The sequence below is a fragment of the Carex rostrata genome, chromosome 4 (assembly GCF_964058835.1).
Source record: "Carex rostrata chromosome 4, lpCarRost1.2, whole genome shotgun sequence".
NCBI classification, from domain to species: domain Eukaryota; kingdom Viridiplantae; phylum Streptophyta; class Magnoliopsida; order Poales; family Cyperaceae; genus Carex; species Carex rostrata.
The window spans coordinates 13253493-13280800 of NC_135921.1; the positions used below are offsets into that span (position 1 = coordinate 13253493).

Here is a 27308-nt window from a genome sequence, read left to right on the forward strand (position 1 = left end):
AATCTGAACCATTAGATGCGATCTACATATTAAGATGTGCTTGGAGACCAAATTTTACATTTTTTGGAATTTTTTTACTATTTATTAAGCCACTTTGAAAATCATTGATTTTACATTTTATGGACCATTAGATCAGCGATTTTCAAATTGACTTAATAAATAGTAAAAAAAAATTTCAAAAATTATAAAATTTGGCCTCCAAGCAAATCTTAATATGTAGATCGCATCTAACGGTTCAGATTGACTATTCGGACTTTGAAAACGGAGAAAAAAGATAGAGTGCATTTGGGTGCAGTTGAACCCTCCTCATTTATTTATTTCTACATAAATAAGAGTTGTGGCACCTATATGAATTTGGAAAGTATTTAGTCGTGTTTATATGCTTTCTATATTTGACTATCCAGTACCTGCAACTACATTGTTCACTGCAATATATCTGCATGAAATCTAATTAATTAAGGATGTAATTTTCATAATTTTTTATTTAATGTTAGATATTAATAAAAAAAATCGGAAAAAAGCCGTTGGAGTATTTCCTAGTATAACCTTCCGAGTCATTTATGAAAAACCTTATTCAGCGGGTGATGATATCCACACCACAAAAAATATTATTAACACTACAAACTTTAAATATTTTAATAAATAGACAATTTTACCCCTCCATTTATTTCTCAATCAAGCATCATTTGTTTCTTTTCTTAATTAACAAGTTTCTTAAATATCAGCTTCTAAATTTTGCATCCTTCATTCATGATATCTTCTAATTGTGTACTATACAATGAAAAGAAGAAGAAATTATTTAGCATGTTAACTAATTAAATTTTGAAATTATATGTCCCAATTGCAACTTAGATCTTTTTTTGTTGATGTAATTACTTCCTACTTTTAATTATCTTATTCAATTGATTGAAAATTATGTTGAAAATATTTTCTTGTTAGCTGTAAATTATATAACTTAACTAAATACTTAGATAATTTAATCTTTAAATATGTTATTTTCAATTAATAAAATCTACAATGTATTATCTGTTAATTTAATTATAAGTTTTTTTTATTGTTGATTGGTAAATTGATTTTTTATCTCGTTAATTATGAGTTTTAAATTCTAATTATTGTCTTCCGTTAGGGAAATGTTTTGATTTTGAAAATAAAGTGAAAGTATCAATTGCATAATCAAATAAGGTAAGCTATAACAAGTTAACAACAATAAATGAGGGACAAAACTGTCTATACACTTAATTTTTTTTAAACTGTTGTGTTAATAAAAAAATAGTAGTGTTAAAATTAGCACCCTTATTTAGCAGGTATTATTACAACAAACCAAATATTTAAGAAAAGAAGATATAACTAATACATTTCCAATTTAAATTTTTACTAGATGTTTCCTAAATCTTCATCTTCAACATATTCCCTTTTAGATCATGAACCTCCACAAAAAATTTAAATTCGTTTCTCAAGTTAATCAATTCATTGATAGTAAGTTAGTAACATTCAAACCATAAATAACTTTTTCAATTCTATATTTAATTTATTCTGACTTGATATATTAGATAATCCAAGGGAAAAAGGAATGTGTTTATTTTGTGGATTGGATATCATTTGACTAGATAATTCAAGGGGAAAAAAGAATATGTTTATTTTGTGGATTGGATTTCATTTGACTAGATAATCCAAGGAAAAGGGGAATATGTTTATTTTGTGGATTGTATTTCATTTGACTGTCTGCGCTCCTCTGTGTGCAACAAAAAAAATGTGATTCACATGGGGGGCAGTTTCACTCTCTCTGGATTTTGAGTTTTAGTGGAAATCAGGACGTTTCAACCGACTTTGCCCTCTCTGAAAATTTGTTTGCCCCTCTCTGAATGTTTGATTTGTAATTCGGGTTGAATTTAAGATTAAAATTAAAATAATTTTTTTGAATTATGATTGATAATTAGAATTATAGGTTAGATAATCATAAATTACAAGTCAGAGTATTGAAAAATATAAGTTTAAATATTTTTTTTATCGAGTATCTAATTATTTAATGGGTTTAAATCCGATTTGATATTTTTTTTGCCCCTTTGATAAAAATTCTAGATCTGTCTTGACTATATTAACTTTATTGTTGAATAAGAAAAGGAGAATGATAATATATAAAAAATAAAAAAATACTAACATGTTATGCTTAGTTGGATCAAAATAATGATCGTTTGTAGCCAATGACAGTTCAGCGATAAATAATTTATGCTTAGTTGGATCGACATCGAATGGATGTGTTCAAAACATTTTAATATATTTTGTGTTTCGTATACAATGAAAGCGTCAATGGATTGGATTGTATCTTTTTTTTTGCTAGGGATTGTGAAACGTGTATGATTGACAAAAGATAACATCGCACCTGTCTTTCCTGATAATGTGGATATTATCTCATGTGGTGCCAGCTAAGGCCCACACAGCAATCTGGAATTCTGGATTTTGCGTGAAGGTTCCAAAACACGCATCTTAAAGTGACCAATCAGGGTGAGGCTTGCTTATGTTATGTAAGATGCCTGATTTTATTTTTGTCAGATACCTCGTCAGGAAAAAAAATTTAAATTCAAATTAAGAGAGAATTTTACGTATACCCCTCAAAAACTACAAAATTATGTATTTCTCCTTTAAATTCTATAATAATGTATTTAGCCTTCTGAATTCTAGTAACTCACATATTTACTCAATTATTAATCGATAACTGAAATTAATAATACTTAATATTATTTAAGTTATAGTTAATCACAAATCCCTCTTCTTCCCTTCTGTTGGACTATTCTCCGGCCATTACAGGCTTACAGCCATTGTGGAACTAATTACTTATGGTACGATTTTAGAAAAATAGATACATTAAAATTAATTTATAAACCTTCTAATTTCGACAGCTTGACTTTATACTAAAATAATTTAAAAGTTTAAAATTTTCATATGTAAACACATCACTTATAAAATAGATAGATTTCAACAATTCAGATTCGTCATTTAAAGACAATCGAATAAATTTTAGAACTGAGTTCACAAAAAAAAAAAAAATTAATAAACTTAAAAACATCATTGCTCTACTCAACAAGCATCAAAGAGTTGAGAAGAAATTTGTTGTTCAGTATTATGGATCCGCATAGTCCATATACCAGACCTATTACACTAACACACTTTCGGTCCATAATTCCCAACCAACCGCAGGAACAGCATCCAAAATAGAAACAACAGGCCCAAGCAACCTTTTCTATTTTTTTATCAACCAAACCCTCTATAGTCTATATCTATGCCTCCATCAGGCTGCCTAATTCTAATTCGGTAAACCCGCACAACCTGGCTCCTCTCTTACCGGAGTTCATATCCAGTGCGGTATCGTAGTGTGTAGGGTGAGATCTGCATCGTTTATTTTAATCTGGCACGCATCTTAAATCGGATACCCATGATTTCAGCTGGGCTGGGAGTAATTCTACGCGGTAGAGTAACGCAGGGGATACTCCTCTTCCCGTGCTGTACACTCCCCCTTCGCCTTGAATCTGTATCACTCTAATAAAAGCATCGTGATTCCCCATCCGTCTTCCAATCTCAACCTTCGACTGAGATCCTTGGGGTTTTATTTTTCTCTTTTCTTTGTCCTACATCACTGTTGGAATTGGGGAGTCGAGGCTTGATCTGAGCTGCTGGACATGTAATTTGGTTTTCCAACGTGGTACTCTTGTCATATGATGGCAGTGGAAATTGGAGCTGGTGAAGTTACCCCTTTCATGAGGTAATTCACCTTTTGTTCATTTGATTTGCATTTTGAGAATGGAAATGCCTGGTCAGAAAGGTCTTTTCCATTGAACTTTTTGACTTGTAAACAACCTCAGAGAAAGAAAATTTGTAACTTAGTAAACATGTCAGCTTCTCGAAGGAGGTAAGAACAGTAAGTAAGAATTATCTTGTTTAGTCAGTACGAGCGATTGATATCTAATAGTATCATCCACCAAATCAGGTTGCTAAAGCATGAGCTCTGAAGTTTCATTCTTTTAAAAATTGTAGTTTTTCACTTCTTCAATTCTTATGCCTTGCTACAGCTTATTTGCAGCCTTATCCTATGGAATTGCATCAATGGCCATGGTTTTCATCAACAAAGCTGTTCTCATGCAGTATGCTTACTCCATGACTCTTCTAACTTTACAGGTTCTGAATTGAATATGTTTTTTTTCATCTTTATCAAAATATTGTTGTTGTGATTGTAAACACCAAAAAATCAGTAAACAAGGAAAATGTATCAGAAAATGTTTATGCTAAATGGTACCCAAATTAGTATTGGTTTCAAAAATCTCAAATACCACTGTTATTGACAAGGCATAAGAATACCAGCATTGGTTTGGACAACATCCCTTATGCTTTGAATACATAATTTCAATGTAATCATGACAGCAACTGGGGACAACTTTATTGATATACTTTGGTCAAGTAATGGGGCTTACCAAAGGGAAGGGATTTAATATGGCCACAGCAAAGAAGCTTCTTCCCGTCTCAGTGTTTTACAATGCAAATGTGGCATTCGCATTGGCCAGCTTGAAGGGGGTCAATATACCAATGTACATTGCAATAAAGAGACTTACTCCTCTTGCTGTCTTAGTGACCGGTGTACTTCGAGGAAAAGCGAAGCCGCCTACGCAGGTCAGTGATATGTGTTTTATGCAAGGAATTCCGTGCCAACCGTGGTTACTAATTAGGTCAAATATAGGTATTGTAAGTGCCTGTGCTTACTAGACCTATAAAGGTTGGTTGCCAGTGAAATCTGAAATATTTCCTTTATTTGTGAAATTTGTAGAAGGCCTCTGATATGCATATATGAATAAAATATAAATAAATAGAAACGAAGAAATTATGTTGCTAAAAATTCTGATGAAGTTCCCATATTATTACAAATTTACGAAAATTGTCATCCCTGTTGTTACTTTCCATCAATAAAACTAGATTAATAACGAAATCTTCTGATCTTCAACCTATCAAATATCTACTAATGGCATAAGAAATTATATATATTATTTTATTTTTCAGACTGGCATACAGCTTATTCTAATTTACTAGACAGTACAGATATGCATTTTATTTAGACCTTTGATTAAATAACTTGGTGGTGTGCATTAAACAATACTTGGGTTTAAATGTGATGACGGTGATGATAAGTGTTTTTTTCATATGTAATCTAAAATGGAGGATGCTTGGAGGAATACTAAAAAATGTTGTCTATCTTTTCATCACTAAGAATGTTGCTCCTTTATTCTTTATTTTCTTAATTCAATCTGTTATTAAATTCTTTATTTGTTTATGAATTTTCTTTTACATTTGTAATAGGTCTCACTTGCTGTGCTATGTACAGCTGCTGGAGTCTTGATTGCGGCGCTAGGTGATTTTTCTTTTGACTTAATTGGATACATCATGGCTCTCACTTCTGTCTTTTTCCAGGTAATATTATGCTAAAACAAATGCAAAGAAAATACTTTTATGTCATTATTTGACATACAGTATTTGGTACTCGTATTTATCATTATTTGAAAGTAACTACTGAATTTGGACTGTAGACAATGTATTTGGTACTCGTTGAAAAATCTGGTGCTGAGGATGGGCTTTCATCAATCGAGCTTATGTATTATAACAGTCTTCTCTCCCTTCCCTTTCTGCTATTTATTATAATTGCAACTGGCGAATTCCCAACTTCCTTTTCTGTCCTGTCTGACAAGGTTAGCCACAAAAATTCTCCTTTCAAATATTCAAGCACATCATAGTTGCATTCATGGTGTGTTGTTGACTTAAAGTTAAAATCACCACATTGAAATTTTACAATTGTCAAAAAAAAAAAAAACTGAAAATCTTGCAAGAGTATTCCAACGAAAGATCTAATTCAATTTTCTTTTCCAGTGTGAGTGTGCGTTTTTTGGCTGACTATTAAAGAATTTATCCACGGAAAAATTGAACAGCCTAAATAAAAGCAAAATAACATATTACCTTACTATATTCTTCACCCATAGATTAAAATAACACAATAACGTTGTGGCTCCTAGTGTAATTATGTAATTCTTAGCTGACCATTGAGTTTTTTTTTCTTTTTCCTTCTCTCTCTTTGCTTTGGCTTTGTAGGCAATTTCTATAGGATTCTTAGCAATTCTTGCTCTTTCTCTCGTGATGGGAATTGTTCTGAACTACACCATGTTTCTGTGCACCATAGTCAACTCTGCATTGACCACCACAATTGTAGGTGTGCTAAAAGGTGTTGGTTCTACGGTAAGCCCTCTCTGCCCCCCCCCCCCTCCCCCCTTTTTGCACCGTGTCTGCCTGTATTCATGTGACTACATGTGTGCAAGAAACGGTCTAAACCTCTCTAACTCGTCACACCCCTACATGAAAATGGTTTAGTCATCCTTGTTAATATCTCACGAGGAGGGATCCATAACCATATGTCATTGGCGCTGAACATGTGTTAACTTTTTGATGCATGCTTAAATTAACAAATTTAAACTGTTACATGTATTTTTACATCATCTCAGTTGCATAGTTGCATGCTTATATAAAAAATGTATGATTTTGACCTAATTTCAGTTGAAGTTTTCAAATATAGCCTTCTTAAATTCAGAAGTTCCCCATGCATGTAAAATTGATTCATTGCTAAGAACTGTCCAATGTCAATGAAGGTTTCAAAAATACCAACAATGCAACTACTTTTGTCTGACAAATTGGGAATTTATGAACTTCGGAGGGCTACATTGGAAAAAATTATTAATAACATTGTGGTGTGGTTTTGCAGACACTTGGCTTCTTCATATTGGGAGGAGTGCAGGTGCATGCTCTTAATATTATAGGGTTGGTAATCAATACAACTGGTGGTGTTTGGTACTCCTACGCAAAGTACAAACAGAAGAAGAGAGCTCATAAATTGGCATCACGTGTTTGAGTACATCTAAAGTAGAGACACATTTAGCAAAGCTCAAATATTTGATTGATTAGTTAGATATTTTGAGCTATAGCACTCAATGCATATAGTTTGGGGCTCGTGCAATTCCCAATTTCTTACGAGTTGCATGTCACTTGTATCACATGAAAGTCATACCAGTGCAAAAGTTCGGTCAGTATAAGTGCTTTAGCAGTTAGTAATTAGTTTACAGTACACATCTGTTGAAGGCTCTAGTAGTTATCATGATACAAACTGAATGAGAGAAATAATTTTATGGTTAATTGATTTCTGTTGTTTAATTACATGATGTACTATAGGCTAACTATTATAGTTTCCTAATTACATAATTTGCCATATCTACCAATTAATGCTAATTGATCTATGATTGATCTGCTATATATACTAATTGTTGATCTACAATCAATGTAATTGATATTGAAATCTTAAGAGGGACTAATTGGTAATTTTCCTGAGGTGTGTTGCTAAGTTTCTCCAACAACATATCAGCTTCCTTTCTTTGTTTGCCCTTCATTTTTTTCTGAATTTGACTGTGCTAACATTTGAGATTTTTTAAAATCTCAAATGTTAAAAATCTCAAAAGCTCAATAGCCTACCTTTTAAAAATCTCAAAATTCAGACGTGCTAACATTTGAGATTTTTGAGAAGGTTTGCTAACCCTGTATTTTATTTTATTTTTAAATCCTACGAATAAAAACTTGGGTAAAAAATGTAGACAACTTGTTTAACAAAAGAAGAGAAAGTGAAAATGTGAAATCAGTACGCCAGCTGTATCCACAATGGTGTTCTTCTAAGTTCATCTGGTAAGTGTTAAAATGTAAAATAGCATGCTAAAGGTTAAAGTGCAGCTAATAAAGTTGACCAGATGATCTCCTCAGAGCACATGTGAAGGCTGACATGTCTATTATTTGTATGGAGAAACACCACAAAGAAGCATGAGCAGTTGGAATAGACTGCTCAAGTCAACTGGAAAGTGGAAACTGACGCTAGACAAATTGCAAGAAACGAATAGTGTTCAGAAGCAAATTGCAAGAAGTATGAGCTAGCAATTCTTGTGTATGCTGTCAGGATTATAAGAGAATAAATTTCTACCTCTCTATATCTTCTGCATGCTGTTATCGGAAATAGGTCCCTATATTTTGTGTATTTGGTGCAAAAAAGACGAGAAATACATTATTTTTCTTTTTGTCAACGAAAGAAGCTAAAATTCTCCAAACAAAGTTGTTTTTTTTACTCTATTGTTTTTTTGCATTAGAGCCCATCGGCATAAAGTTGTTAGGTACGGTGTGTGAAGACTATTATATATATCATTAAGAAATGGTAGAATTTAGGCAATAACTTGTTTTTTTCTACTAGAGAAAATTATAACGTTTTTTAAGTTCATTGAAGTATCTTGATAAGTTTAACTTCAAAATCTATCGGATTAACTTTCAACAATGAATTCAAATTGTAAAAACTGCTCATCAGTTATGTGTTTATATGCAAAATTTATAAATTGTTGAATTAATTTAACATAAAGTTAAATAGTAAAAAAATGATGAATAATAAATGTATTAAAATTAATATATAAATATATATCTTACCACTTTACTTTATACTAATTAGATTCAAAAATTTATAAATTTTATATGTAAATGCATTATTCGTGTAGGTCATTGGTTTCAACATTTAGATTTGTTGTTTGAAGTTAGCCCGATAGAAAAATCAATGTTTTGCTAAAAATAGGCAACATTGTCCCGTTTTGGAATAGTTATGGTAAAATTGAATTGGTGTGAGGTTCAAATTGTACAATTGATCAAGCTTAGTTAGATTCAATTCCACACATTTTTGTTTATCATTTCTAGGCAATTAGAGACTGCTAATAGCTAGCAAGGGTAATGATATTGACAGTGCTGTTTTGGCTTCATATAATGCAAGTACAATAGAGTCAAAAAAAAAAAAAAAAAAAAAAAAAAAAAATATGACTTATGCGCTGCATGAAGCCAAAACAGTGCTGGCAATATCTTAATCCGTTAGCAAGAGGACGAGAATCTACTGAGCCGTGTTTGTACCGGGTTGGTACAAACACGGTGGAGCTTCGTTAACAAAGGACGAGAATCTACTGACCCGGCTACAGTACATAAACATGTGCTTCCATTTTGAGGTGGAACAACAAGTCAATGGCGTGTTTCTAAATTTCTTCGGATTCAATGGCACTGCCGGCATTTGGAGGATTAAGGCCTTGGAAGATTCCTGAGGCTGGCTTGAGAGAACTACTGCCGAAGACATGGATATAGCTGTTCAAGCGCATGTCAATGGAGGGAAGTTCATAATTTTAAATGATGTAATGGTAATTAAAAAACATATTGTGAATTGTTTTACCTCGATAAGCCTCTATTTTGCAATTAAGCACCAAGCAATCTCAAAGATAACAACTGTCCGGGGCGAATCTTAATGCAAACCAAAAGTGCTTAGTCACCCCTATGATTTTAAGTTTTTTAATAATGTATATTGAAATTTAATTTATTTTTTCCCATGTTGTGGTTGTGGGGACTTGAGTTCAAATTCCATCTACCACACAATACATTTTTGCATTTTACGTTTCGGCCCCCAATTTAAATTTCTAGTTCTATCCCTGAACGCGCCAAACCAGTACAAGTACAGCGCGACTGACATTTACTGTTGGTATAGGATAACACCTAAATGTTAGTAAACAGGAATATGGTAGTCACTAAATGGTACCTAGTGGGCTGGAATAAGCATTGTTAGTCGTACAATATGCTAACTATTGATTCATTTTCCATCTGATTTTGAGAGAAATGCTGACAACAGTCTTACATTTATTCTTTGGTTTTAGTTCTATAACTTTTTCTCTTTTGTGGCATTACTTGTTTTAGAGTAGTCATAAGAAACTATTTCTAAATTTAGGTATTGTGTGAGGTTCCTGAATCTTACGAGGCATATAGAAAGCAACAACACTGGTGGCATTCTGAGCCGATGCATCTCTTCCGACTGTGCCTTCCATCCATTATAACTTCCAAGGTTTTGACACTACTTAGAATCAACAAGCTCTCTCTTTAGTAGCAATTGATTGATACATTTAAGGGGGAATTTCATGTATATCTCTCAAAAATTTTAAAATTATGTATTTTCTCCTCTAAAAATCATAATATTATATCTACCCTTCTAAATTTCAAAAACTCATAAATTTACTCAATTTATTGACTTTTCTATTAAAACTCATTTTAATTATATAAAGTACCATTTTATCCTTTATTAAATAATAAAAAATATGTAGTCTGCATAAGAAAAATGTTATGTCTTCTAAGTTATCGGTTGTCGAGGACAAATGATTCATTTCTATATTTTTGACGCATACGCGATGGCATTTATGTATATACTGGTGTGTATATTACAAGTATAAAATGAACCATTAGCTCTCATAACCGACCAATTAGAAGATTAAATATTTCTCTTAAACATATGACATACTTTTTTTAATGAAGAGTAAAATGAGTATTTTTATAAAAAATAGTTTTAATAGAAAAGTCAATAAAATGAGTGAATCTGTGAGTTTTTGGAATTTAGAAGGGTAAATATGATATTATAAATTTTAGAGAAGATAATATGTAATTCCAAAAATTTTGAGGGGTATACATGAAATTCCCTCATCAAATCCAACTTGTGGTTTACTTTGTCTGCTAAGTGCTAACACATGTTTATAATTTCACAAATAGATACCTATATGGAAGAAGGCAAACCTAATCTTGTTATTTTTCCCCTTGCGAAAGCTAATTCTTCCATTGTATTCCTTCATGCTATTTTGCATCATGCTCCCGCTAACAATGTTTGTTCCGGAAGCCGAGCTACCGTTGTGGGTCACTTGCTACGTACCAGTGATCCTATCCCTTTTAAATGTTTTCCCGGCACCACAATATTTGCCTTCTGTAATACCGTATCTTCTTTTCGAAAACACCATGTCGGTTACTAAGTTCAATGCTATGCTATCTGGTTTGCTTCAAATGGGGAACTCGTATGAATGGATTGTCACAAAGAAAGCAGGTTTGTAACAAAATTTTGAATTTGGCATCTTTTTACTGTACTAATACCACTTGTTTGATATCTAAACAGTACAAAAAAATTGCATCTATCGCAGGGAGATCAGCTGAAGGAGCCCAAATGGAGAAGAAAATAATAAAAGATGATAATATTAAAGACCCAAATAAAGAAAATACCAGTAAGGAGATAAAAAAGACGAATAAAATTTACAAAAAGGAATTAGCCCTTGCTCTGTTGCTTCTTATAGCAGGCCATTAGGAGCCTCTTATCTGCTAGAGGCTAGGGATGCACTTTTATTTCCTTGTATTCCAAGGAGCGGCTTTTCTATTAGTGGGTTTTTATTTAATTGGGGAACAAATGAGCTGATCATAGAACAAATGTTTAAAAGGGAAAGATTTTATAATGCATATTCAGGGTGAGTACTAAAGTACTCGTTCATACTCTAGTTAAGGTAACTATTTTAATTTACTGAAAAAAGATTTTACTGGAATATACTGGTTTCACATATCCTATGTTTAATCAGCAAAGTATTACAAGGGATTTACATATCGATTAGAAGTGTATGAGGGCTTTCTTTTTACTATATTTATCAAGCCAATGTAACTGTAATCAGAGTTGAAAGGAAATGAAACTGCCTACGGACAGCAACAACAACAAAAAAAAGAAAAAAAGATTTTTCTGTTGTTTTTTTTTTTTTTTTTTCCGTTCTTTTAGCACTTTCCCGGTCGTATTTAGATATGAGGTGAGAAAAATAGAATAAAAACTAGAAAGGGGAGAAAATAGAATGTCAAATGAGACAGTAGATAAGTAATGCAATGTGATTAAATGGTGATTAAATGGTGAATCACTTACAAATGATTGCTTAAAGATTCCTCTACAAAATCCCAAGGGTATGGAGCTGCAATATGAGGTGAGAAAAATAGAATAAAAACTAGAAAGGGGAGAAAATAGAATGTCAAATGAGACAGTAGATAAGTAATGCAATGTGATTAAATGGTGATTAAATGGTGAATCACTTACAAACGATTGCTTAAAGATTCCTCTACAAAATCCCAAGGGTATGGAGCTGCAACAGTGAGTCACCGCTCTGCACAACTGGAGTTCAATACAGGTCTTAGCTTCAATCATATCTGTACTTCAATTTAATATGTTAAGATTTGCTACAGAGGTTGTAAAATAATGTACAAAGTTTCAGAATGAGAATTTTCATTTATAGTTACTTCAAACAAGCAAGGGCAAGAACAATCCATTCGATCAATATAGAGATGAACCCAATCCAGAATGCAAATAGTAAAAGAATACATGTTGATACAAAAAAAAAAGGAATAAAATCTATATAGCTAAAAAAAGAAAAAAGAAAAATCCTATTTCCCATGTTAGAAGTTCCTTCTCACAAGAAGCATAACACAACTGCAGTTTACAAGAGGATATACAACGAGATTACTCTTAAGCAATGCTCAAACTTCATTAATCAATATAAATTCTAACACTCCTCAATAAACCCTATTCTGAAACTTTGCCCGTGAATATTGTCGAATCATCATATAATTAGATCCAACATCTGTTCAAGACTAACCAGCCACGCAATCCTTCCATCTAAAATAAACAAAAATCATTTTGTTGTATAGCTTAAAAGTTCAAATATACAAGATACTACTCAAAACCATCTGCTGAGAAATCAGGTTCGTCAGGCTTTTGCAACTTGCGCAATTCGCTACCTTTCCTTTTCACTGCCATGATCTTAACCCCTAACTTTTGGAAATTTAGCTTGCCCCGTGAAGGCCCCACATTTCCTACTTCCTCTTCTTCCTCTTCAGACCTAACCGAATTGAAAGACAAGCCCTCTCTCATACTCAAGTCCTTCACTATCTTTCTTCTTTTGTACCTCCTCCACGCCACCTGAATGAAGCATGTGGCCCACGTGCGCCAGTGGTGGGAATAAAACCGGAAAGAGTGTTGCAACTTCTTGCTATGCAACCTCCTAAATTGGTTGGCCACAAATTTCAAATCCTCTGCACTCAATGTGAACGCCTCCACCTCCACAAGGGCTTTAACAGTGCGGGTGGAAGACGGGAGGTTGATGGTGGATTTTGAGACAAGGGCCCACCCAAGAAGCTCCTCTCCACAAAAGTCCCCGGGTTTCAAGATAGTAGAGTTGAAGAACCCGGTACGGCCGCCATTAGTGGTGGAGCTCTCTAGCTTGCCACGAATTACAAAGAGCATTTCAGTCACTGGGTCGCCTTCACTGACAACATATGTGCCCTCTGTGCACAGCGACGAGACCAGTCGCTCGCATATTGCGTTCAAGAGTTGCTCGTCCATTTGTGCAAACAGTGGGACCTGGATTGGAAGAGAAGAAAAAAAAATGACAAAAAATTTCATAATCAACTAGATAATCAACTATTATTTTTCTGCACTTAATTTGCGTTCAAGAGTTGCTCGTCTATTTGCGCATATTCCTTTGAAAGCTGAACAACAAGATAATCAACTATTATTTTTCTGTACTTAATTTGCATCGGGTTTAGTTCTTAATATTTGCAGCTGCACCTTTTCCTTAGTACTTCCCCTAAAAATAGCTCTCCAGCATTAAATACTATATGAGTGAGGCTATGGTACTATGCATAGCGCATATTAGTCCATACTATGGATCAATATCTTCATTTTCAAAGTCTAAACAATCGATTTGAACCATTCAACATGATCTCCATATGAAAATGCACTTGTCAATCAAATTTTACATTTTTAAAATTTTTTTACTCTTTTTTTTAGATATGTAAAAAATCACTTGATCTAAGGACTCTCAACCATTAAAAAAGAGTGATTTTCTACCTATATACTAAAATAGTAAAAAAAATATGTAAAATTTAGTCTGCAGGTAGATTTTAAATTCTGATGTGTTAATATGGTTTGCAGTTGTTTACCCGGCGAACAAGGTTCAAGCAGAGGTGACGTTTAATATCTCGGCGCAGATCAGCAGGCAGAGTCTCCAGAATTGATTCTTCATCGACGCCTCGGGTGGCAAGCCATTTGTACTGGACAAAGCGCCTCACTCTGTCCTGCAACTTCTGAGGCAGTTGCCGGTGCTTCATCCACTTTTCAGTATCCCTCTGCTTCAGCCTCCACTCCTCCACCCTCACCGTAATTGATTGCAGGTAGGTCTGTATTTATGAGGCAAAATTAGCATTAATGAAATATGCAATTGATGTCACCTCAAATGGCAATCCTTGAGTTGCACAATACCTGCACATTTCCAATCAAAAGGGCGAAGAGGACGAGACCAACAACTGCTAAAATTATAGCATACAATGTTTCGCCAATATATGTGCTCACTGTCAGTGTCTGGCCATAGCAACTGATCAAACAAAGCAGAGAGAAAACATGGCAAGCAAGTTGAGTTAAAAGAAAACAGTGGATCCATTGCAAATTCAGTCCAAACAAATAGTTAGGTTTAGTTGAGTTTAGAAATTTTAAATGAATGGGCATACAGTTATAAATATGCAGATAAGACCTAATATTTCTCATATCTGTGACTTGTATATAATATTTTTTCCGAGACATTTACAATTCAATTGTTGATAAAAATGATGAAAAGGGGTATCCCACTGAGTGTCGACTATTTTGGCCCTAAATTGAACTAACTGTTTCTTTTATCCCAAGTCCCAAAAAAACTAAAATGAAAACAAAGAGAACTCAGCCAACATGAGTTAGGAATCTACCCAAATTTATGTTAGTAATGAAAAGATATAATAAGCCAGTACAACAAACTTAGGGCAAATAAGCCATTTATTGGTGTAACTAAATCTCTATCTAATAACTGGACACCAAATCATATTTGATGTTAAAAGACCTTTCAAACAAAAAAAAACGTACTTGATGTTAATTAGGAAAACTTATCAAAGTGTAGGAATATTTGCAAATAAGGTAATATAAATGACCAGTGTAAGACTATCAATAATGTGCATCCATACATACCTTAGATTTTGAAGGCCCCACCAGAAGGAGTACAAGTACTTGACGATGAATCCCTTGGCAGGAGATTCATACTTCAAGGCCGGTGAAAACATACCGAAATTAAAAGTACTGCTTGTGTTAGAGGCATTACAGTTTTGAAACACTTGAGTGCTGTTTATCCAATTGTCATAACCTTCATCTCTCGAAAATGAACAGTCAAGGTATTTGATATTGCAACTCGGTTGAGTTTGAGTGCATGTCTCCTTCCAGCATGTGGTTTGTCTGTCGACTGTCAGCAAGTACCACAGTGATCCCAGCACCTGGTTAGATGGCAAGTGTTATATGCTTGGTATGAAGGGCCATTTTTGGCAATATTTTATAAACCAGTGGGATATAAGATTTTTTGTTTTCAATCAACCTAATCAAAGATAACAATACCGTACCATGGTAAAATATAATACTTGTCAACTCTTTAGTTCTTATTTGTACTTTTATCAAACTCTCTAGGTATGTTTTATGTAATTGTATGTTTCCACACTCGCTCAATACCACACATTACCAAGCAAATAATAGTCCATATTGTGATTTAAACAAGTAAAAACACAGTAGCATACATGGCTAGCAATCAAGTAAAGGACAAGGTTGTATGCGGCACCCAACCACGCAGTCTTGGCAACGACACCAGTGGCCTTGACAATTTCGGAACTGAGAGGAAATATGAGATATAATCTTGGAATATATTGCAACAGCACCATCAATGCCACTATGTTGTTGTTGTGCTCTGACGTTGAGTATTTAATTGCAGGTATTATCAACCACATTACTATCTGCAAAATGAAGATGTATGGTATAGTTAGCATTTATATACAGACAAGAGAGGCTATGGTACTATGCATACTGCACTTTGGTCCGTACTACGGCTGCATATCTTCATTAATAGGTAATCTTTTATCAAGGATTCTAGTTATGCCTAGTAAAGATTATTTCTTTATCCCCCTTTTTAGGAAAGGGCCTCACTGCACCAGAAAGTGATTATAATTGATTATCAACACAGTGAATTTGTGCAATACTCTCAAGGAAATACAACTGGAAGTACAATACCTACAAGAATTTGACTTTGGGGGAAAAAAACATGAATTACCTGTGGTAATGGCAAAGCAGCTACAACATCAATGACCAAATCTGACTTCAAGTACCTCAAAGAAATTTTTTTTGAGTCTCTGATTAATTCACCTCGCCCAAAAACCCGCATAGTTGAGCTTGGGTCTACGTAGGCAGTGCGAAACTTGATTATAATATTAATCACATACAACAAATCACAGAGTGTTCTTAAACATGTCAGAGCCACACTCAGTTGTGTATCTGATTTGACACAAGCGGTTCCGTTTTCATCATCATAATTAATTGCCGGTACATACAAGTATAGCGGATCAATGAATAGTGCAGAAATGCAACAGAAGAGGAAGACTCGGTTCCAGCGCAAAACAAGGTCACTTGTAGGATCAAAGATACGTTTGTGCCATGGAAAATTATCAGGTTGGCCCTTGTGATTTAAGGGTTTTATACTGGTTGGTATGCCAGGTCGGGATACTTGAGTAGTCGGTACTGTCGGTCTTTGCCTCTCATCATAGAACCTATAATATAAAGAATAAAATTTGAGATGACTCAAATGGTGTCTGGTACTATGGATGTATTATTACCAGATTTTACCAGTCCATACCAGTCATAGAACAAACCGAGATTGATTTGGAGCACAATAATAAGTAGTTCCTTCTAATAACAGACCAATCGGGTCTGGAATATAAACAGGCTTAGCCCGGTAACTGCTAGCTCCAGATTGAAAACTCTTACTTCTTTTCCCATGGTGAAAAACTATTTATTCTTAATTAGGAATATAAAATGGTAGGACCAAAAGAGAGAAGATGAAGCAATCAAGCCATTTTGACTTCCAACTTAAAAATGTTCAAAACCTAACTAAAACCAATCAAAATTGGCGGTTTCCCCTAACTATCCAAAAAATATTCCAAAAATAAAATCAATCTTGAAATGGTGTGCTTCTCGAATAGAAACCGTTGAGAGCTCTAAAAGGCACAACTAACCTTACAGTTCTCTGCTTCGTGAAATACATCTCACCGTTAAATCTTCTTGATCCAAACTTTTCGCCATTAAATCTACTCATAGCGGCAAATTCGTTGCATCTATAAATTTCTACAAAAGATAAAATCTCAACACCTTTTTGTATTGATTTTTCACTGACACCACACCCCTATAAACCAGAAGAGAACTAGACAAAATTGGAACCTCTCCAAAACAACGAAGTGGGTTTTCTTGGGCGTTTTTTCCTGATCTGCCTTTGAACCAAATGAGAACATAGAACCCTTTTGTAGCATAAATTGAAATAAGTTGCCAACAATACAATTTGTGTTTGAAGAAATTTGAAGGAAGAATGAATTGAGGAAGAAAGGGGGAGGCCCGAGGTGGACCAAGGAATGAGCAGAGAGGAACACCAGAGAAGACCTTAGTCTTCGTAATTATTTCTCTAATCTTTTTACTTTTTACTGTTACTGTAAGTGATTAACTATCAGTCTATCACTGACAAATGAGACCCACCAAAAGCAGAAGGCTTGAAATTTTTGGGTAAACCACAAGGCTTTAACAAAGCAATTTTGACTTCATGCAATGCTCGAACTATAGAATCAACACAGCACTGTATATGGTTCGTTCTCGGTATGAAGTTAAAACTACTCTGTTAAAATCTTTACCCGAAATTTTGCTAATAGGGAATTTTAACCTTTTACGTATGGATGCGAATCGAAAGGTGTTATCTCGGCCGTTGGCTCATTGGCTGTCAGCGGGGTAAAGATTTTAACAGAGTATTTTTTGCTTCAAGCAGCGCACAGACTGTAGAATAAAAACAGCCCTGTATGTGTTTCGTTCGCTGCGTGAAGCCAAATCAGCTCTGTTAAAATCTTTCCCTGTCTACTGGAGAAAGGATGTCAATTTCTGACCGATCCGACCATTTCATCGGGTATTGTTAAATTTAGTTTAAAATTTAATACTAATTAAAATTCATTAGATGTCTTTGTTATGTATTTATTTTGATATATTTAATAACTTAAAAAATTTTAATTTAATTGTCAAAATCAAATGGTTAGATATAATCAATATTAGCACTTAATTTTGATTGACACTAAGAGCTTGCAAAAATAAATTGATGTAAATAATTTCTGATCGTTGATTGTTTAACTTATTCACATAAAAGTATAAAATCAAAGTAAAAAATTGATGACTTATATATAGATGACATCTGATAATTTTATTTTGAAATAATAATTTTATAATTTTTATTATTAAAAAATAAAAAAAAGTAAAGACTGTAACAGAGACCAAAAAAATGAAGGCAGTTTAATTGAATCCCCCTCAATTTATTATATTCGAAATAAAATTTATTATATATTAATTATCCTGCATCGACTGAAGAGGTCTACAGTAATATATGTATCCTCCTAAATTATAATAACTCACATATTACCAAAAACATGTTAATCTTGTTTAATATTTTAAAACTATAATTAATTGCGTAATTAATAAAAATAGATTCCTTTATCCCTTCTCATTCTCTCATTTTTCAAATAAATTATCAAAAAAATTCTTTGCTCTCGACTTCATTATCATTTTTTCCGTTGTCCATCTCTTCTAATCGCTTGTCAGCTTATTGAAGATGACCGAGAAAGAACCTTAAAGACCTAGATCGAAGCTTAGGTGGAATAATCACCCACAATCGAGTAGTCTCCTCAAATTATGATCGTAATCTTGTTTTTCTATGTTTTCGGGTTTTAATAAAAAAAAAAAAACCGCAGTCTTGTTTTTCAATTTTTTTTTTCTCAAATTGCTCCCTGAGCCTCCACTTCTCCGGCTCTCTTTTTTATATTGTTTGACAAATTTTAAGTGTCCGTGTAATATGATAAAAAAAAACATCGATGCAAGAAGTCGAAGTCGTATGATATCAAATATTTATGCAAAATAATGTGTAGTTTGTCTAGTAGGTGTGATTTGATCTAATTGGTGTATATAGTTGGTCATATTACAGAGATTTGGTATATATGTTTGTGTGATTTTGTTATCCAACGGTGAGAATAATGTTTGATTTATCTAATGATTATGATCAGATAGATTTTTTTTTTTATTCTTAATGAAGGATAAAATGTGTATTTTTATAAAAATGAATTTTAACAGAAAAGTCAATAAAATGAGTAAATCTGTGAGTTTTTGGAATTTAAAAGGGTAAATATGATATTATAAATTTTAGAGAAGATAATACGTAATTTCAAAAAATTTGAGGGGTATACATGAAATTGCCCCATCAAATCCAACTTGTGGTTTACTTTGTCCGCTAAGTGCAAACACAGGTTTATAATTTCACAAATGCAGATACCTATATGGAAGAAGGCAAACCTAATCTTGTTATTTTTCCCCTTGCGAAAGCTAATTCTTCCATTGTATTCCTTCATGCTATTTTGCATCATTCTCCCGCTAACAATGTTTGTACCGGAAACCGAGCTACCGTTGTCTCATTTGCTGCGTACCAGTGATTCTATCCCTTTTAAATGTTTTCCCGGCACCACAATATTTCCCTTCTCTAATACCGTATCTTCTTTTCGAAAATACCATGTCGGTCACTAAGTTCAATGCTATGCTATCTGGTTTGCTTCAATTGAGGAACTCGTATGAATGGATTGTCACAAAGAAAGCAGGTTTGTAACAAATTGAATTTGGCATCTTTTTACTGTACTAATACCACTTGTTTGATATCTAAACAGTACAAAAAAATTGCATTTATCACAGGGAGATCAGCTTAAGCAGCCCAAATGGAGAAGAAAATAATAAAAGATGATAATATTAAAGACCCAAGTAAAGAAGATACCAGTAAGGAGATCAAGAGGACGAATAAAATTTACAAAAAGGAATTAGCCCTTGCTCTGTTGCTTCTTATAGCAGCCATTAGGAGCCTCTTATCTGCTAGAGGGATGCACTTTTATTTCCTTTTATTCCAAGGAGCTGCTTTTCTATTAGTGGGTCTTGATTTAATTGGAGAACAAATGAGTTGATCATAGAACAAATGTTTTAAAGGGAGAGATTTTATAATGCATATTCAGGGTGAGTGCTAAAGTACTCATTCAAGCTCTAGTTAAAGTAACTAGCTATTTTAATTTACTGAAAAAAGATTTTACGGTTGTTTTTTTTTCCATTCTTGTATCACTTTCCCGGTCGTTTTTAGATATAAGGTGGGAGAAATAGAATAAAAATTAGGGGAGAAAATAGAATGTCATGAGACAGTAGATAAGTAATGCAATGTGATTAAATGGTGAATCACTTACAAACGATTGCTTAAAGATTCCTCTACAAAATCCCAAGGGTATGGAGCTGCAACAGTGAGTCACCGCTCTGCACAACTGGACTTCAATACAGGTCTTGGTTTCGATCATATCTGTACTTCAATTTAATATGTTAAGATTTGCTACAGATGTTGTAAAATAATGTACAAAGTTTCAGAATGAGAATTTTGATTTATAGTATCTACTTCAAACAAGCAAGGGCAAGAACGATCCATTCGATCAATATAAAGATGAACCCAATCCAGAATACACATCGTATGAGATGACCTTGTATACAGAAACACTCAATTCACACAAAAAGGTAAGCTCAAACTTGTCAATTTTGATTAAAATCAAGAATCATGGTTACAACGGAAGAATTAGAAAGAACAGATAAGAGTTAGGAAATTAGAAACATCCAATAACATAATACATAATCAAAATCTCTACACTAGTTGTAATTATATAGACAATGCTTCTTGAGCTGGAATCAATCCAATCCATCGGTTGGATTGCTAGATTGAATCTCCGCTTGCCATCTCAGCGCTTACGTGGATGACTCAGCGTATGTCCCTTTGATGCGTTGGTCCCACTTCGCAGCCTATGTTTATCAAACTGGATGCTTCAACGGTCGCCTTCCCATTATTCTCTTCTGGTCCCCCTGTCAGAGCTTCAATGGGTGTAATTATACTGACCGTCATTGCTTCCGCTTTGCCAGTCCTACCCAGTTTTCTTTCTTCTCCGTCGCTTCGTTTGACCGAGTCAAAATTGGGTTGAATTATCCCCAATTCAGCTCCTAATGGTGACATCGTAAAAGAATACATGTTGATACAAAACAAAAAGGAATAATATCTATATAGCCATAAAAAAGAAAAAGAAAAATCCTATTTCCCATGTTAGAAGTTCCTTCTCACAAGAACCATAACACAACTGCAGTTTACAAGAGGATATAAAACGAGATTACTCTTGAGCAATGCTCAAACTTCATTAATCAATATAAACTCTAACACTCCTCAATAAACCCTATTCTCAAACTTTGCCCGTGAATATTGTCGAATCATCATATAAGTAGATCCAACATCTCTTCAAAGACTAACCAGCCACGCAATCCTTCCATCTAAAATAAACAAAAATCATTTTGTTGTATAGCTTAAAAGTTCAAATATACAAGATCCTACTCAAAACCATCTACTGAGAAATCAGGTTCCTCAGGCTTTTGCAACTTGCACAATTCGCTATCTTTCATTTTCAATGCCACGATCTTAAACCCTATATTTTGGAAATTTTGCTTGCCCCATGAAGGCCCCGCATTTTCTTCTTCCTCTTCTTCCTCTTCGGACCGAACCGAATTGAAAGACGAGCTCTCTCTCGTACTCAAGTCCTTCGCCATCTTTCTTCTTTTGTACCTCCTCCATGCCATCTGAATGAAGTACGTGGCCCACGTGCGCCAGTGGTGGGAATAAAACCGGAAAGAGTGTTGCAACTTCTTGCTATGCAACCTCCTAAATTGGTTGGCCACAAATTTCAAATCCTCTGCACTCAATGTGAATGCCTCCACCTCCACGAGGGCTTTAACAGTGTGGGTGGAAGACGGGAGGTTGATGGTGCATTTTGAGACAAGAGCCCACCCAAGAAGCTCCTCTCCACAAAAGTCCCCGGGTTTCAAGATAGTAGAGTTGAAGAACCCGGTACGGCCGCCATTAGTGGTGGAGCTCTCTAGCTTGCCACGAATTACAAAGAGCATTTCAGTCACTGGGTCGCCTTCTCTGACAACATATGTGCCCTCTGTGCACAGTGACGAGACCAGTCGCTCGCATATCGCATTCAGGAGTTGCTCGTCCATTTGTGCAAACAGTGGGACCTGGATTGGAAGAGAAGAAAAAAAAATAACAAAAATTTCATAAATCTTAACATAAGAGCTCTTTGAAAGCTGAACAACAAGATAATCAACTTTGATTTTTCTGTACTTAATTTGCATCGGGTTTAGTTCTTAATATTTGCAGCCGCACCTTTTCCGTAGTACCTCCCCTAAAAATAGCTCTCCAGCATTAAATACTATATGAGTGAGGCTATGGTACTATGCATAGCGCATATTAGTCCATACTATGGATCAATATCTTCATTTTCAAAGTCTAAACAATTGATCTGAACCATTCAACATGATCTCCATATGAAAATGGACTTGTCAATCAAATTTTACATTTTTTTTTATTTTTATACTATTTTTTTTAGATATGTAAAAAATCACTTGATCTAAGGATTCTCAACCTCAAAAAGAGTGATTTTCTACCTATATACTAAAATAGTAAAAAAAAAAAAAAAAAAAACAGAGATAAAAAAATATGTAAAATTTAGTCTGCAGGTAGATTTTAAATTCTGATACGTTAATATGGTTTGCAGTTGTTTACCCGGCAAACAAGGTCCAAGCAGAGGTGACGTTTAATATCTCGGCGCAGATCAGCAGGCAGAGTTTCCAAAACTGATTCTTCATCAACACCTCGGGTGGCAAGCCATTTGTACTGGACAAAGCGCCTCACTCTGTCCTGCAACTCCTGAGGCAGTTGCCGGTGCTTCATCCACTCTTCAGTATCCCTCTGCTTCAGCCTCCACTCCTCCACCCTCATCGTAACTGATAGCATGTAGGTCTGTATTTATGAGGCAAAATTAGCATTAATGAAATATGCAATTGATGTCACCTCAAATGGCAATCCTTGATTTGCACAATACCTGCACATTTCCAATCAAAAGGGCGAATAGGACGAGACCGACAACTGCTAAAATTATAGCATACAATGTTTCGCCAATATATGTGCTCACTGTCAGTGTCTGGCTATAGCAACTGATCAAACAAAGCAGAGAGAAAACATGGTAAGCAAGTTGAGTTAAAAGAAAACAGTGGATCCATTGCAAATTCAGTCCAAACAAATAGTTAGGTTTAGTTGAGTTTAGAAATTTTAAATGATTGGGAATACAGTTATAAATATGCAGATAAGACCTAATATTTCTCATATCTATGACTTGTATATAATATTTTTTCCGAGACATTTACAATTCAATTGTTGATAAAAAATGATGAAAAGGGGTATCCCACTGAGTGTTGACTATTTTGGCCCTAAATGGAACTAACTGTTTCTTTTATCCCAAGTCCCAAAAAAACTAAAATGAAAACAAAGAGAACTCAGCCAACAGGAGTTAGGAATCTACCCAAATTTATGTTAGTAACGAAAAGATATAATAAGCCAGTACAACAAACTTAGGGCAAATAAGCCATTTATTGGTCTAACTAAATCTCTATCTAATAACTGGACACCAAATAATATTTGATGTTAAAAGACCTTTCAAACAAAAAAAAACGTAATTGATGTTAATTAGGAAAACTGATCAAAGTGTAGGATTATTTGCAAATAAGGTAATATAAATGACAAGTGTAAGACTCAATAATGTGCATCCATACATACCTTAGATTTTGAAGGCCCCACCAGAAGGAGTACAAGTACTTGACGATGAATCCCTTGGCAGGAGATTCATAATTCAAGGCCGGTATAAACATACCGAAATTAAAAGTACTGTTTGTGTTAGAGACATTACAGTTTTGAAACACTTGAGTGCTGTTTATCCAATTCTCATAACCTTCATCTCTCGAAAATGAACAGTCAAGGTATTTGATATTGCAACTCGGTTGTATACTTTGAGTTTGAGTGCATTTCTCCTTCCAGCATGTGGTTTGTCTGTCGACTGTCAGCAAGTACCACAGTGACCCCAACACCTGGTTAGATGGTAAGTGTTATATGCTTGGTATGAAGGGCCATTTTTGGCAATTTTTTATAAACCAGTGGGATATAAGATTTTTTGTTTTCAATCAACCTAATCAAAGATAACAATACCGTTCCATGGTAAAATATAATACTTGTCAACTCTTTAGTTCTTATTTGTACTTTTATCAAACTCTCTGGGTATGTTTTATGTAATTGTTCTTACCACACTCGCTCAATACCACACGTTACCAAACAAATAATAGTCCATATTGTGATTTAAACATGTAAAAACACAGTAGCATACATGGCTAGCAATCAAGTAAAGGACAAAGTTGTATGTGGCACCCAACCACGCAGTCTTGGCAACCACACCAGTGGCCTTCACAATTTCGGAACTGAGAGGAAATATGAGATATAATCTTGGAATATATTGCAACAGCACCATCAATGCCACTATGTTGTTGTTGTGCTCTGACATTGAGTATTTAATTGCAGGTATTATCAACCACATTACTATCTGCAAAATGAAGATGTATGGTATAGTTAGCATTTATATACAGACAAGAGAGGCTATGGTACTATGCATACCGCACTTTGGTCCGTACTACGACTGCATATCTTCATTAATAGGTAATCTTTTATCAAGGATTCTAGTTATGCCTAGTAAAGATTATTTCTTTATCCCCCTTTTTAGGAAAGGGCCTCACTGCACCAGAAAGTGATTATAATTGATTATCAACACAGTGAATTTGTGCAATACTCTCAAGGAAATACAACTGGAAGTACAATACCTACAAGAATTAGACTTTGGGGAAAAAAAACATGAATTACCTGTGGTAATGGCAAAGCAGCTACAACATCAATGGCCAAATCTGACTTCAGGTACCTCAAAGAAATTTTTTTTGAGTCCCTGATTAATTCACCTCCCCCAAAAACCCGCATAGTTGAGCTTGGGTCTACGTAGGCAGTGCGAAACTTGATTATAATATTAATCACATACAACAAATCACAGAGTGTTCTTAAACATGTCAGAGCCACACTCAGTTGTGTATCTGATTTGACACAAGCGGTTCCGTTTTCATCATCATAATTAATTGCCGGTACATAGAAGTATAGCGGATCAATGAATAGTGCAGAAATGCAACAGAAAAGGAAGACTCGGTTCCAGCGCAAAACAAAGTCACTTGTAGGATCAAAGATACGTTTGTGCCATGGAAAATTATCAGGTTGGCCCTTGTGATTTAAGGGTTTTATACTGGTTGGTATGCCAGGTCGGGATACTTGAGTAGTCGGTACTGTCAGTCTTTGCCTCTCATCATAGAACCTATAATATAAAGAATAAAATTTGAGATGACTCAAATGGGGTCTGGTACTATGGATGTATTATTACCAGATTTTACCAGTCCATACCAGTCATAGAACAAACCGAGATTGATTTGGAGCACAATAATAAGTAGTTCCTTCTAATAACAGACCAATCGGGTCTGGAATATAAACAGGCTTAGCCCAGTAACTGCTAGCTCCAGATTGAAAACTCTTACTTCTTTTCCCATGGTGAAAAACTATTTATTCTTAATTAGGAATATAAAATGGTAGGACCAAAAGAGAGAAGATGAAGCAATCAACCCATTTTGACTTCCAACTTAAAAATGTTCAAAACCTAACTAAAACCAATCAAAATTGGCGGTTTCCTCTAACTATCCAAAAAAATATTCCAAAAATAAAATCAATCTTGTAATGGTGTGCTTCTCGAATAGAAACCGTTGAGAGCTCTAAAAGGCACAACTAACCTTACAGTTCTCTGCTTCGAGAAAGACATCTCACCGTTAAATCTTCTCGATTCAAACTTTTCGCCATTAAATCTACTCATAGCGGCAAAATCGTTGCATCTATAAATATCTACAAAAGATAAAATCTCAACACCTTTTTGTATTGATTTTTCACTGACACCACATCCCTAGAAACCAGAAGAGAACCAAACCAAATTGGAACCTCTCCAAAACAACGAAGTGGGTTTTCTTGGGCGTTTTTTTCCTGATCTGCCTTTGAACCAAATGAGAACATAGAACCCTTTTGTAGCATAAATTGAAATAAGTTGCCAACATTGCAATTTGTGTTTGAAAATATTTGAAGGAAGAATGAATTGAGGAAGAAGGGGGGACTCGGGGGAGAATTCACTCGGGGGAGAAGAATGAAGTGAGGGTGATCCTCTACAATACTACAGAGGATACGGATTCCTCGGGGGAGGCGCGAGGTGGACCAAGGAATGAGCAGAGAGGGACACCAGAGAAGACTTTGTCTTCGTAATTATTTCTCTAAATGCAACACTCTTTTTACTTTTTACTGTTACTGTAAGTGATTAACTATCAGTCTATCACTGACAAATGAGACCCACCAAAAGCAGAAGGCTTTAACAAAGCAAATTTGGCTTCATGCAACGCTCGGACTATAGAATCAACAGTGCACTGCATATGGTTCGTTCTCTGTATGAAGCCAAAACTAACTGTTAAAATCTTTACCCGAAATTTTGCTAATAGGGGAATTCGGGGGAATTTCTACCTGTTGCGTATGGATGCGAATCGAAAGGTGTTATCTCGGCCGTTGACTCTGTTGAAATATTTACCCTGTCGGCGGGAGACAATGATGTCAATTTTGCTAATAGGGGAATCCGGGGGAATTTCTAGCTGTTTCGTATGGATGCGAATCGAAAGGTGTTATCTCGGCCGTTGACTCTGTTAAAATATTTACCCTGTCAGCGGGAGAAAATGATGTCAATTTCTGACGGATCCGACCATTTCATCGGGTATTGTTAAATTTAGTTTAAAATTTAATACTAATTAAAATTCATTAGATGTTTGTGTTATGTATTTATTTTTATATATTTAATAACTTAAAATTTTTAATTTAATTGTCAAAATCAAATGGTTAGATGTAATCAATATTATAACTTAATTTTGATTGACACTAAAAACTTAATCGTTGATTTTTTAACTTATTCACATAAAATCAAAGTAAAAAATTGATAACTTTTAAAACTTATATAGAAAAATAATATAGATCACATCTAATGATTTTATTTTGAAATAATAGTTTTATAATTTTTGTTATTAATAAATAAAAAGATGAAAACTATAATCGTCATCCTCAGTTCCTCACTACTAAATACCACGCAAAAAAATTTAGGTCCCAAGCTTCTATTCACCCAGACAAAATCTCACCCATTGATTTAATAGATCT

The 27308-nt window shown here is 34.4% G+C and overlaps 4 protein-coding genes across 6 annotated transcripts; 2 read left to right on the top strand and 2 right to left on the bottom strand.

Moving 5' to 3' along the window:
• Window positions 1–3293: 3293 nt before the first annotated feature.
• On the top strand, window positions 3294–7331 carry UTR7 (UDP-N-acetylglucosamine (UAA) transporter family). Of its 2 annotated transcripts, none has more exons than XM_078301643.1 (7): window positions 3294–3757; window positions 4065–4170; window positions 4414–4659; window positions 5341–5451; window positions 5568–5726; window positions 6124–6267; window positions 6788–7331. In XM_078301643.1, the coding sequence occupies exons 1-7, from the start codon at window positions 3711–3713 to the stop codon at window positions 6932–6934; spliced, it is 960 nt and encodes a 319-aa protein (XP_078157769.1). In that variant the 5' UTR covers window positions 3294–3710; the 3' UTR covers window positions 6935–7331. The 2 variants fall into 2 exon arrangements, with proteins under 2 accessions (XP_078157769.1, XP_078157770.1); XM_078301644.1 differs by having other exon boundaries at window positions 3306–3757; window positions 4030–4170.
• A 1678-nt stretch (window positions 7332–9009) lies between these two features.
• Window positions 9010–11356, top strand: LOC144553470 (putative xyloglucan glycosyltransferase 5). Its single transcript, XM_078301645.1, is given in 4 exon segments — window positions 9010–9281; window positions 9860–9973; window positions 10669–10993; window positions 11088–11356. Coding segments are annotated over 4 exon segments (771 nt in total). The 5' UTR covers window positions 9010–9218.
• Window positions 11357–12256: 900 nt separating this feature from the next.
• On the bottom strand, window positions 12257–26379 carry LOC144553466 (cyclic nucleotide-gated ion channel 17-like). The gene is made up of 8 exons (XM_078301640.1): window positions 26332–26379; window positions 17041–17149; window positions 16083–16575; window positions 15556–15768; window positions 14963–15261; window positions 14231–14342; window positions 13912–14148; window positions 12257–13330 (listed from the first exon to the last, which is right to left on the bottom strand). Exons 2-8 carry the CDS (start codon window positions 17118–17120, stop codon window positions 12644–12646), a joined length of 2121 nt encoding a protein of 706 aa, XP_078157766.1. The 5' UTR covers window positions 17121–17149; window positions 26332–26379; the 3' UTR covers window positions 12257–12643.
• Window positions 21183–26270, bottom strand: LOC144553467 (cyclic nucleotide-gated ion channel 17-like). Of its 2 annotated transcripts, XM_078301641.1 has the most exons (7): window positions 25862–26270; window positions 24903–25395; window positions 24376–24588; window positions 23775–24082; window positions 23044–23155; window positions 22725–22961; window positions 21183–22177 (listed from the first exon to the last, which is right to left on the bottom strand). In XM_078301641.1, exons 1-7 carry the CDS (start codon window positions 25939–25941, stop codon window positions 21491–21493), a joined length of 2130 nt encoding a protein of 709 aa, XP_078157767.1. In that variant the 5' UTR covers window positions 25942–26270; the 3' UTR covers window positions 21183–21490. The 2 variants fall into 2 exon arrangements, with proteins under 2 accessions (XP_078157767.1, XP_078157768.1); XM_078301642.1 differs by lacking the exon at window positions 24376–24588 and having other exon boundaries at window positions 25862–26266.
• Window positions 26380–27308: the final 929 nt, after the last annotated feature.

Coding starts and splice junctions, on each gene's coding strand:
- UTR7 (XM_078301643.1), top strand. CDS start 3,711: ATGATGGCAGTGGAAATTGGAGCTGGTGAAGTTACCCCTTTCATGAG. Junction 5,727..6,123: donor TTTCTGTCCTGTCTGACAAG/GTTAGCCACAAA, acceptor TTGGCTTTGTAG/GCAATTTCTATAGGATTCTT. Junction 6,268..6,787: donor TAAAAGGTGTTGGTTCTACG/GTAAGCCCTCTC, acceptor GTGGTTTTGCAG/ACACTTGGCTTCTTCATATT.
- LOC144553466 (XM_078301640.1), bottom strand. CDS start 17,120: ATGAGTAGATTTAATGGCGAAAAGTTTGGATCAAGAAGATTTAACGGT. Junction 14,343..14,962: donor TGGGGCCTTCAAAATCTAAG/GTATGTATGGAT, acceptor TTGTTTGATCAG/TTGCTATGGCCAGACACTGA. Junction 13,331..13,911: donor GCTTGAACCTTGTTCGCCGG/GTAAACAACTGC, acceptor CTTCCAATCCAG/GTCCCACTGTTTGCACAAAT.
- LOC144553467 (XM_078301641.1), bottom strand. CDS start 25,941: ATGAGTAGATTTAATGGCGAAAAGTTTGAATCGAGAAGATTTAACGGT. Junction 24,083..24,375: donor TTTACTTGATTGCTAGCCAT/GTATGCTACTGT, acceptor CCATCTAACCAG/GTGTTGGGGTCACTGTGGTA. Junction 22,178..22,724: donor GCTTGGACCTTGTTTGCCGG/GTAAACAACTGC, acceptor CTTCCAATCCAG/GTCCCACTGTTTGCACAAAT.